The following is a 12904-nucleotide window of genomic DNA, read 5'->3' as shown; positions in this document are numbered from 1 at the left end:
TGAGCTGAAAGCAGATGCTCAACCACTGAGCCACCTACATGTCCCAAAACCTGTTGTTAATTTAATTGATATAGGTGATTTGCCTTTCCTCTCTAACAATAATACCACTACTGTGAACTACCCATTGAATGAGGAAACCATATCAGCAGGGGCTTTGGAATAATCAGCTGTGAGAAAAAACAATTAAGGTTAAAAGGCCACATGCTGGGCAGCCCGGGGTGGCTCAGCAGTTTAGCAGCCCCCTTCACCCAGGGCATGATCCTGGAGACCTGGGATGAGTCCCACATTGGGCTCCCTGCATGGAGCCTGCTTCTCCCTCTGCTTGTGTCTCTGCCTCTCTCTTTCTCTCTCTCATAAATAAATAAATAAATAAACTCTTTAAAAAAAAATAAAAGGCCACATGCTGAAGCTGGGTCCAGGGAAATAAGCAGTAGGGGAATCTTGATATGATCTCTGAATAATATTCATATGATGCTGGAGAACCAGCCACGCAGAGGACCTTGAGGATCAGACAAGACCTAGCAGCAACAAAAAGGAGAGAGCCATCTTGCCATTGGCTTCCCATCAGTGAACCTGTCCCTTTCTCTCTGCTCCTTCTTGGCCATCTCTAGGCAGGAAGAATTGAATTAAAAAGAAGTAAGTATACAAAAAACTAAACCTTGTCTTTTCCCACTCCCTACACTCAGATGGACACCCCAACCTACTGCAGTCACCTGCTCCAGCCTGTACTGAGAGAAGGCCAGGAAAAGAACTGTGGGCATTATACATTGTGAGATTTAAGTATTGAAAAAAAAGAGGTGGAGCCTTGTGGTTTGGGGACATAAGGGTGGCATTTCCATTTTTTATTAAAAAAATGGTCCACTGGCAACAGGGAGGATGAGAAACAGAAATGTACTACTAGTTTTGTTCATAAAACTACCATTCGTTTTCAGTAACATTAGGAAAGCACTAAAGTCCACTCCACCAAAAAAAAAAAAAAAAAAGCTGGAGGGGGGCTACATAAAGCAGAGAAGATCTAGTAGAGATGTGTGTGGAAGAGGCTATGACACAGATCTCAAGAAGGGCCAGGCACATAAACTTCCTTACTCTCCAGAACAAAATCTGCATCATATGTACCCAGTGTTAATTTTTATGTGTCTACTCAGTAATTCCCCCAAATTTTATTGAATTGTTATCTCTTCTTCACTCAAAGGAAATGGCGTCTTTTTCACCATGACATTCCCATATGAAAGGGAATCAATTTGTAGATTAGATATTTTGTTTTAATGTACTGTTACTGTTTTAATTTATGTAGCTTTATTATATGCTTTATAATTTAAGTATAATAAGTCCTCCTTAATTATAGTTTTTTCAGAATTTTCTTGGTTATTCTTTCTTGTGTCTCTTGGCTTATTGAAATGATTTGTCTCTCCAAATCTCTATTAATTGACAGTATTGACAGCAGAAACCTTTCCTTAGTGAAAATATTTATACCATGTCTCTATTAAGCAGGATTCTGGCTAATGAATTCAGTAAAGCAAGCATAATTTGATAACAAATCCTAAAAATTCATTAAAGTATATAAAAGGAAAACTGTCGGGCAGCTGCAGTGGCTCAGCGGTTTAGCACCACCTTCAGTCTGGGGGATGATCCTGGAGACCCCAGATCGAGTCTCACGTTGGGCTCCCTGTGTGGAGCCTGCTTTTCCCTCTGTCTGTCTCTCTCTTTCTGTGTCTGTCATGAATAAATAAATAAAATCTTTAAAAAAAAAAAAAAGGAAAACTATATTGTATATCTATGCAAAAAATCCAGGTATGTAAATCTATTTTATCATGTTGAAGAAATGTCTATTCAGATCTATATTAACTGAGAGTTTTTAATTATAATAAATGTTGAATTTTATCAAATGCCTTTTTTAGCATTTATGGCAAGAATCCTGATTTTTCTTCTAAAATCCATTAATATGATAAAGTATATTAATAGCTTTCCTATTATTGCACTATCTTTGACTTTCTGGAATAAAAACCACTTAATTATGGACAAATATGTTTTCATATGCCACTGGATTCTTTAGGATTTATAATTATATTTATTTATTTACATTACTAGATTTTTTTTGCATAGATACACAAGATAGTTTTTCCCTTATATATTTTAATGAATTCTTAGAATTTATTATGAAGCTTAGGTTTGTTTTACTAAAAATATTTTTAGAGTGTTTATTATTTTCTAATTCCTGAAACAACCTAAATGGTGTTAGAATTTTTGTTATTTGTAGATGTGATGATTTTCCTTGGGAAACCACATGGCCACATTCTCTTATCGGAGGGTGCTCTTTTGCAAGTGTAATATTCAGGATAATTAACAATCTATTCAGCTATGCCAGAGAGTAACAGCTGGGTATGTGCACTGCTGTGATCTTTGGCAACTTTTTTCTCTCCTACTATATTCTATTTATATTTCTATCTCTTCTGGAATTAGTTTTCATTAATTATATGTTTCTATAAAATTATGAGTTTCATCCAATTTTTATATATATTTGCATATACTTGAGCAAAATATTAGTGGAAAAAAATAAAACTATTGCATAGCTAAAGGTTAGAAGCGTCTCCGGAGTGAATGAATACACACTGTTGAAAATACAGCAAGGTACATAAAGGGTAGACATGAGAAAGGCAAGTAAAATGATGTGGCAACAAAAAGTTTAAAGGGATTAGAAAGAAAAATGAAAGATCTAGAAATCAGGAAAAGAAGATCCAACAAATGAATGTTAATCAATCACATTAATCTTAGGAACATTATGCTTAAATTATTGAGAAGCTCAAAGAGCTTTTGTTTATGTTTGCTATATGTAACTATGTTCACCGTATTAGAAATTAAATCAAAGAACTTTAAAATGTATTTACTTATTCAAAAATTACAATTATATATTCGTACAATTTTCAGATAAATAAAAAAATTTTATGAACATTAATTAATTTTCCAAAAATAAAAGTAGTGAGTGGAGTGGCATATTATTTTACTTTTGCAAATCTCAATAATTGAATAACTGCTTTGAGTTTCAATCTCCTGCAATTAGTCATTTTAGTTGAAGTATATGAGTAAAATATGGCCTCACAAAGATAAGTATTTGTAAAATGTAGGGATATTTTAAAAGCTTTTTCAGATAATTGTTAAAAATCTTTGATACTACATCATAGTTTGACAACTGATAGTCTCTTTTTGCCAATTGCTTTCATGATGCATCTACTAAAGGGCTAAGATTTAATAAAAGTAGTATTTCCCCCTGTTTTATCAATAACATTGTAAATAAAATTACTTTCTTTTCCCCACTGCAAAAGAAGAATATACAAATTACTAGTACACTTTGGTGCCACTGCTTTGGTTTATGCTGAGGCTCTAGCACTTTTACCCACTATTATTGTGATACTATCAATGCGAATGTCAACCTATTAGAAAAAGCTAATAAGATCTTGATATTATTATGAGATAGTTTAACCTACAACCCCCCCATGAAATTGGAAATTTCCTCCACTGACAATCCAGAGAACACTTTGAGAAACACTTCAATACACACAAAATGGGTTCTGCAAAATACTGTAGGGGTAGTTATTGGTAAAAAATTGTTAATAATTTCAGAGATAAAATGGTTCCACTTGTTATATGTTTACTTGAATTCATTAACTCTTCCAATCCCACTGTCATGGACGTTCAGGTCACCTAACACATCAGTTGGCATGTCATAGATCTAATGGTTTCTTATTTTTAGTGTTTTTTTACTCCAACATTTACCTATTCATTTTGGGCTGATTAATATTCTACATAACTGATCTGGCCAACAATTGGAAAGTTCCATAGTATAGTCAAGCTCTGATACATTCTAACTCAACCAATCATCCTAATCACTTCCTCTATATGGCCCTCTCTCCCACTCCATTCACATAGTGTACATTCAACCTGTAAGGCTCTCTGTTCATTAAAAATTTTGTTTGTTTCTACATTTGTGCCTATTGCTAATCATATTTTCTTAGTTATGGATATTTTATAAATTTATCAAATTCCTCCATATATGTCAACTATTAGATTAAATTATATATTCTAATATTAATTTCAATAGTGGCACCTTAAAATATCTTAGAGAGTGGAGAAATCCTTGGAGAAGGAGCATGCTTCTAAGTTGAGATCTAGAAGGTCAATGGGAGCAAGTCTATTTAGGTGGAAGGATGTAACAATGGGACAAAAAGAGGACAAAGCTAAGACCATTAACTTCAGCATCTTAATGCTATATTTTATTTGACCATAATGTATTGATTTAATATAAACTCCTTTTAAAAAATATATTAATGTAGGGGTGCCTGGGTGGTGCAGTTGGTTGAGCATCTGACTGTGATTTCAGGGTAATGAAATCAAGCCCCAAGTCAGGCTTTGCTGAATGCAGAATCTGCTTGAGTTTCTCTCTGCCTCTCCGTTTCTCCTCCTTACCATGAGTGCTCTCTCTCTCTCTCTCAAATAAATAAATCTTTAAAATAATTTATAAATCAGGAGGTCTTTATATTAGCATTTTTAATTTTAGTTGAATTAGTTGAGAACCAATTAAACAGTTTTAAACATTCTGCAGAGCAGATTTCAACATTTCCTCTTAGAAAGGATGAACCAAAGAAATGGGATTTTCCAAGGGCATGACAGTTCCCTTCATCTTTCAATAGTGTTTTCAAATCTTCCCATGTATTTCACTTGCTATTTGAATACTTTCCCTAATATCTTTTTTCCTCTTCATAGAACCTCAACTTCCATCAAATAAATAATAATAAGCATTTGATATATTGAAAATATAGTGAGAAAGGGGCCAATACTAGATTGCACACAGATATTAGTGCAATGTAATCTTATATCTATGTCTCAGCATCACTGAACACTTAAAACATTACTAACATTTCTTTTTACATTTATATTGCTACATCTGACTAACCTTTGTCTCTGTTCTATATGCTTTTATCTAAATATGTGTTACCTCTGAATTTAGATTTACTACACCAAAACAAATTATAGAAAATTTATGGAGAAATACAGGAAATTATATTTAATGTAAAACAATGTTAAAAATGAAGTTTAGGCACTTTCTATATATTGTAACTAAGTTACTCCATTTCAACATAAGCCAGTGACTAAGAAGAAATTTCAAGAGTACCTAATAACAACCACTTTTCATTCTTACATTGGAACTATCTTTCAAAATTTAAGCCTTGAATTTTCTTTTTTTAACATGTCAGTTAACAATAAATTATGAACAAATAACCCAACCTCATACCAGAATGTTACTATTATAATAAACCAAAGCATTGTATTTCATGATGAGTCTGAAGAAAAGGTCTGTAGTATATTCCCAATAACCCTGAGCATAAAAAATACATCAATATAAGACCAAAATTCAGACCATCAAGTGTGAGAATGTATCTGAGAGCTAATCTCTGCAGGTAGGGCTAATTAGCTAGCTTTCCAAAAAATGTAAGAAAACACAAAATGATATTTTTTGAAAGAAAACATTATATTAATAGTTAACATTAATAGAAATATAATCCTCAAGTTTTAGAAAAAGACTGATTTAAAGATTATCGAATTTGCAATTTCTTAGGTCCTATAAAATAAAACATACCTAAGTAATAAAGTTCCCCCAGCAATGTGTGAAAAAATACCTAAGTAATAAAGTCCCCCCAGCACATGAAGAGGCACTCTTCAAGTGTGTAAACCCAATCACAGCACACATTACCTTTGGGTTTTACAGTCAGCTGGACAGACGCTTTTCTCACTCCCAATGGACTGACTGCCTGACATTCATATTGGCCTTGGTCATGACGTGCCACTTGGTCAATTCTCAAAGTGCCAGAGGAGAGAACTGTATGTAGACCTTCCTGAGGGAGCTTCCCACCTGTAAAGAGGGAAAGAAAAGACTCTGTATGGCATTGTTATGCCTCAAGAACTGACCGCTAGAACTGTGTTATCTTCTGGTGCTGGGTAAAGGTTGGGAACTCTCTGGAAATCCTCCATGCCACAATACTGTGACAGCTGCTCCTAATACTATATTGACCAGCCCCCAGCAGAACTGGTCAGCCCCCTTAATGAATTCCTCCAACTTCATATTTGCCCCCTCAGTTTTATTTTCCACAGTTAGAGTCCAAATTTCAAAACTAACCTTATCCAACACTACCCTTGCTTATGGTGGCTTCTTATTACTGTTAGAATAAGCTAAAATGCCTAAGGGAGCATGTGAGGTATTGCACAGGCTAACCGACCACACTTAACGTATATAGCTTCATCACCCCATTTTTTTACCTAATAGAGTGCAAACACGGCAAAATTTGGCTAGGAGAGGAATTGTTTTTGCATTTGTTCATTTTTTTAAATAATAGTTTTTATTCCTAGATTACCTCTCCAAATGATTACTAAATACGATTTTCAAATACCTTCATAACATTTATCATATGTATAAAATATTTGGAATATAAAAAATTATGGAATTACATTTAAGGTGCTGAGACAGCATCTTAAAAATGGTCATTTTTGTGACACTCAGGCTGCTGATCCTCACAGCCATACATACCCCCCCCAGGCAACCTTGCACTTTAACCCATCTGAGCTTATGCTGAGTTTACACTCCTTGTGGCCATTAACAAGTTGATGGACTATTTCAGTGACAACTATTTCAGTGACAATCTATGTCAAAGACAAATAGTTAACCTTTAATAACTATGTACACAAATGAAATAAATACTCTTCTAAATGTTTATAGTATAAATACATTCAAAACAATCCCCACAACCATTATTGTCACTCCTGGCATATAGATAAGGCAACTCTGATAAAACCACAGTTAACTTACTTGCCCAAGCTCATACAACTAGTAAATGTAGGAGGGAGATGTGAATCTTGGATTTCTGGCTTCAAAGTTCATCTCCTACCCACTCTACTCTTATAAAGATGAGAGCAAAAATTTTAGCCAAAAGAAAGTCATAAATGTTGATGTGTTTAGAATTTAACCTAGTTACCTGAATTAATATAAAAGTTAGCAATTCCAAGACCATAGAAATCTTAGAGGAGCTCTCATCGCATAGTGTAGACCTTATTCTCTTATACCCCAGGGATCACTGGAAAGTGCTAGGCCCCTCGCATGCACCCTGCACCACACCACACTTAAAAGACAGCAGTTCTCTTGGCACCTGGGTGACTCAGTTGGTTAAGCCAGCAACTCTTAGTTTTGGTTCAGGTCATGATCTCAAGAGTCCTGAGATGGAGCCCAGCCCTTTAATGCTCCCTGCTCAGCAGGAAGTCAGTTTGAAGATTCCCACCTTCTGTCTTCCCTCCACTCACACCCTTTAGCCTTCTCTTTCTCTCAAATAAATATATCTTTTAGGGGCACCTGGGTGGCTCACTGAGCTCGTCATCTCCTTTTGGCTCAGGTCATGATCTCGGGGTCCTGGGGTTGAGCCCCACATTGGGCTTCCTGCTCAGTCTGCTTCTCCCATTCCCTCTGTGCTGTATCATTCTCAAACAAATAAATAAATAAATACATCTTTAAAACAAATCTTTTTTAAAAAGCATTCCTCATTTTTTTTTAAAGATTTTATTTATTTATTTGAGAGCGAGCACAGGTGGGCGGAGGGGCAGAGGGAGAGGGGAATGCTTCCCCCCACTGAGCAGGGAGCATGATGTGGAGTTGATCCCAGGACTCTGAGACCATAACCTGAGCCAGCAGCAGATGCTTCACTGACAGAGGCTCCCAGGTGCCCCCCAAAAAAGCATCCAAGACAGCAGCTGTCTTTACCCACCTAACATGCTGGGGTCTTACTGATGGTTAATTTCACTGCAATTACAATTTTACTCTGTATTAAGAGAGAGTTCTGCCACTTTAAAAATCTTTAAAACCACTAACTGTCCAATAATTTTATTTTAGAAATCAAGAAACTGAACAAACTGGTGGTTGCCAGAGAGAAGGTGGGTGGGAGGATGACTGAACTAAAAAAAAAAAAAAAAACAAAATCAGGAAACTGAGTTGCAGACAGATTATCTGAGGAAGGCCACATATTCAAATGTTGAAACTTAACACATAACAGAAATTATGATGACATATTTAATTCAAAGATTATGTTTTGTGTGATGCTTTCATGTCCACAATATACCTATGATAATTAGTTTGAACTGTTTTTTATATCTCATAATAAAGAAGGTATTTATCTCTTCCCACAGTCACTGGTGGATATGCTAATACCTGCTTTGGTCCAGGCGATTATTGGAGGTGGGTTGCCTTCAGCTTCACAGAGAAATTCTACAGTATGTTCTTCTAGCACCACTTGATCCTTGGGGATTACTGTGAATTGTGGAGGAGCTAAATAGAATGAAAAATTATATCAATATTAAAAATTACTCTATAAATTGTTCATAGTAAAGAAACAAGGAAATATGTTTAAATATGTTGCTTAATTAGAGACTGTTTCCAATTATTTACCCAAAAGCTATTTAGAATGTGTAGGTGCTTGTGCCTGCTCTCAAAAAAAACAAAAAAATATATATCTGGTTTGCAAAGCAGAAAAGCGATAGTAAGAAGGAATTATTTCTAAACCTTATGGAACCTTCTTCAGAGTTTAAATAAAACTACAAATTTTATTTGAGCCATTAACAAAATTGTTGCCTCCAAACTTTCAGATACAGTATACAATTTGAAACAAATTGCTCCATTAATTTCAGGGAAAAAAAATGCTTTCTATAACAAGTGATAAGATACCTTTTAAAAAGTCACATTTAAGTCAAAATTCCAAGAGTTCCAAACATTCAGATATTTTACAATTGAATTTGTTTAAATAGCAAATAGCTGCATATACAGTTATATAATCTATTCATGACTCTTTTATTAGAGTGAAAAACAAATCTATATGACCATTTAAGGGCATGGTAATCTCCAATAATTCCTAAGTGATGAAATTTTCAAAACAACTTTCTGAGATAACCTGACCCCTTCTCCTTGCTGTTCCATCTTTGTACTAACCCCCTCTTTGCTTTTCTCACCATCTGGATTTATAATCATGATAAATCATGATAGGGATGCCTGAGTGGCTCAGTGGTTGGGCGCTGGCCTTTGGCTGGGGTTGTGATCCTGGGATCCAGGATCAAGTCCCATATCGGGCTTCCTGTGAGGAGCCTGCTTCTCCCTCTGTCTATGTCTCTGCCTTTTCTCTGTGTCTCTCATGAATAAATAAATAAATCTTTAGAAAAAGATAAATCATGATAAAATAAATAATATTTGGCAAACTGTATTTGTTTCAGCTTTCATATTGTATGCAAGTAATAAAGACTTTTAAAAATCTTCAATTCTAAGTAAGGCACTAGGATAAACAATGGTAAAAGATAAATTCGGGATCTCTGGGTGGCTCAGCAGTTTGGCACCTGCCTTTGGCCCAGGGCGTCATCCTGGAGTCCCAGGATCAAGTCCCACATCAGGCTTCCGGCGTGGAGCCTGCTTCTCCCTTTGCCTGTGTCTCTGCCTCTCTCTCTCTCTCTCTCTCCATCATGAATAAATAAATAAAATCTTTAAAAAAAGAAAAATTATAAGGTCATGCAAATTCATGAAATCCCTCAGGAATGTCTGCAAGATATCTTAGATGTCTTAGAAAAGTCAAGGTGGAAAATAGGCCACAGATCAGCAGTCTCAGGTTCCATGTTGCACAGATGAAGAAATTCGGGCTGGGGAAGGTTGAGCTGAATAACTCTCAAAGACACAGTGAGAATTTAGGCCACTCACCCGGCCTGATGTTTCTTTCCAGAATATTACACGAAATTTTTAAATTGCTAAAATGACCTGAAATGGCCAAAAATATTTCTATGTTAAAAAGTGGATTCATAACACAGCAGAAGAGCAAAAGGTAGTAATTACAGCAAGTCATTTAGTCAAGGCACAAATGTTGGGAAATTTGACTTTAACTTTTTAATAATAACTAAAACTCACAACTATCCAAGTCTGGCATTGTTATATTTCATATGTTCTCATAGAAAATGATATTTTTAATTCAAGACTACCAATCTTACCAAAAAAATAGGAAATACATAAAAGTAAATGATCACTTTACACTTTTTCCTAACAGTAAAATGACCTGTTTGCTAGCTCAGTGAAGAAATTTTGATCTAATGGAGAGAAAACCCAGAAGAGCTAAATATCACAAAAGCAGGTGGTGTAGGCTGGAGGAATTCAACAGGAATAATAAGCTGACATTTCTGGACCTTCTACTTACAATGGTGGTCATCATATCACCTCTGATACTAAAGTCCCATGTGCTTAGATGAAGTGTTCTGGTGGATTTTACAAAACCATGATGCCTCATACAAAAAAGCATTTTTATTTACATCATTGGTAACTATAGCCCTTTCATCTAAGTGCCCCATCCTGTGATTCACACCTTTCGTTGAAACTGTTTCTTTTCCATTTTATCATTTGTTCAGCCAGTCTAGGAAGGAAATTAATTTGTGGGCAATTGTGTTCTTGGCTTAAATGGACATTAAAGGAACTAAAGAAAATTGATAGGACATCTGTTAAGATGACAGAAAAAGGGTACATCTTAAAATATTTAGTCTATGCACTAGGCAAATAAAAGAAGCCTCTTTTGTAAATGTATTGAATGATTAATGGACCATTTCAAGACCAATTAAAAATCTCGACATACAGACCTACAAGTAATCCAACTACACAGTCACAAGGGACAAAAGATAAGCAGATGGCAATTTCAGTGGAAACTGCCTGGTAAAAAGAAATCGTTAGCATATTGTGGTATGAGAAATGAACAGCACCATAAATGTCAGAGTTTGGTTAGACATGAACTGATGCAGATGAAAAAAACAGAAATGCAAACTAAACACAAGAAGCGAAGACACAAAAGTCTAGAACGGCATGAAATAAAGGAACCTGTCAGAGTGTAAATTTGTGATTGGGCCTTATGCTTCTTAATACCAGACATTAAATATAAAATAATGCAAGCAAAAAAGGCCTCAAATACTATTTCTTTGCAAGCATTTCTCAACCCTGACACAAAGAAAGTGTAAAAATAAGGTTTGGGTCCCTTAAAAGTAATTTCCCCCAGGTGTTACCAAATCTTCAAGAAAAAATTTCATTTCTACACCTTTTTAGAGTATAGAAAATGTTTTTCATGGTATTAACATTTCTAGGGGAAACTCAATTTTTTCCTCATACGTATGAATGGAAACAAGGAATTATTGATCTATTTCTATTAAAGAGTTGGTGTTAAGCAAAAGCAATTCAGAAAACATTTATTGAATGTTGAAAACCCAGGATGGATAAAGTACTGTGACTTCCAGGAGGCCAATTCCACTGCTTTCCAGAAGTTCACATTCACAGCCCCAAAGTCGCCCCAAATCCATGTTTCTAACCTGTTTTTGTTCTATTTCCAAGGGTATGGTTTTTTGCTAGATAACATACAAATATGTTAAGTAAAATAATATAACTTCTTAAGTAAATTATAATGTTCATGCTTCCAGGAAGCTCTTAAAATGTATCACTGTAAAATATTGTACTCTTGTCAGCTGATGAAAAATGGTTTGGGATGCAACAGGACTTTTGGCATTGCTCCAAAAAGACTTACATTCCGTGTTTACTACACCTCTAAGCCCACAAGGAGTGTTGAGTGCCTGTGTAAGAACACATGCACACATACCTGAACCCACACTCACAACCACCACAACAGAAAGGGAGGGACAGCCCAGTTAAGAATAAATGCATAGCAGAAAAACACGAGTTCTTTACAACAGGATTACATGCCCATGCATATAAATTAGTTGTGGTGTTCAGAATAATTTTATTACTGCTTTTGTTAGGCAGCCCAGGCCCATAAAAGCCATCAGCATGTTCCCAAGCTATGTCAGTAGACAGCTTGGTAAGTGACTATGAACATAGGGCACAGCATTTTCACTTTCATATCTGAAGTGTCTCTCCTACATCTGTAAAGTATATTGAAGCACAAATATCTTTTGACAGTTTGCTGCCAAATGATTTCATCTCTTTGTTACTCATGGTTGATTATAGCATTTGGATAAAGCCTGAAGTGAAAAAAAATCAAGTTTTAATGTGAAGCAGATTAGTTTTGAAATTTCTATTATGTAAAAAAAAAAAAATGGCAAATACAAAAATCTCTTCGCTAATTTACATGTCATTACTATTTTTATGTTGAAAAATAATTTTCTAAGGGTGGCAGCATGAACATTTCAATCATGACCTCCTGCTCCCATACCTTGTACAATTATGTTTGCTGTAGCTTGAACAGTGCCTTGATTATTGTTGGCATGACAGATAAATTGACCGTGATCCTGCAGGGTGACATTTTTCAAGTATAGTCCTCCAGAAGTAGCCAGGTGCCTGGATCCATCCAAGGCCTCACCATTGCCCCGAGTCCAAGTAACACGGGGGTGTGGGTGGCCTGTGGCCATACATTCCAAAGTTGTGCTGGTGCCAATTAAAACTTCTGTGTCCTGGGGCTGGATTATAAAACTAGGCTTGGCTAAAGTAAAGAGAAAAACAAACAAAATACAACCAGTAGCAGTTAAGAAGGTTTATTATTTTTTTTTACATTGTGGTTTTTAAGTATTTGTTAATTTCAAAATGCCTTTATACTAAAATGTGATGCACATACATTAAATTATCAAATAATAAAATCTAAAACATCGGGATCTTAAATTTAGATTTGACAATAAACATGTAATTTTTTTAACAGACTGCTTCCCTTGAAGCCACGATATATCATAGACACTGCTAGTCCCCACCTATTTTTTTTTAATTTTGGGAGCCAACTGTTCAAATGTTCCCATTGAAAAATATCCCCTTCTCAGGTTCCCTTGCAGTTGAGTGTATCATGGGACACCATTCTGCCAATGG

At 35.4% G+C, this 12904-nt stretch overlaps 1 protein-coding gene across 11 annotated transcripts in view; it reads right to left on the bottom strand.

Moving 5' to 3' along the window:
* The window catches only part of PXDNL (peroxidasin like), a 429120-nt gene that overhangs the window by 98039 nt on the left and 318177 nt on the right, over positions 1 to 12904 (bottom strand). For all 11 annotated transcript variants that reach the window (XR_012020205.1, XR_012020206.1, XR_012020207.1 and 8 more), the window contains 3 exons: positions 12264 to 12530; positions 8243 to 8359; positions 5747 to 5905 (listed from right to left, as the gene is read on the bottom strand). Coding sequence is in view for 8 of the 11 variants with exons in the window: in XM_072804658.1 (XP_072660759.1) it covers positions 5747 to 5905; positions 8243 to 8359; positions 12264 to 12530 (543 nt within the window). In the remaining 3 variants the exon portion in view is untranslated. The remainder of the gene's footprint in view (positions 1 to 5746; positions 5906 to 8242; positions 8360 to 12263; positions 12531 to 12904) is intronic.

Source organism: Canis lupus, chromosome 28, assembly GCF_048164855.1.
Source record: "Canis lupus baileyi chromosome 28, mCanLup2.hap1, whole genome shotgun sequence".
NCBI classification, from domain to species: Eukaryota; Metazoa; Chordata; class Mammalia; order Carnivora; family Canidae; genus Canis; species Canis lupus.
The sequence above is the reverse complement of the archived record's forward strand: the minus strand, read 5'-3'. Positions and strand labels throughout refer to the sequence as shown.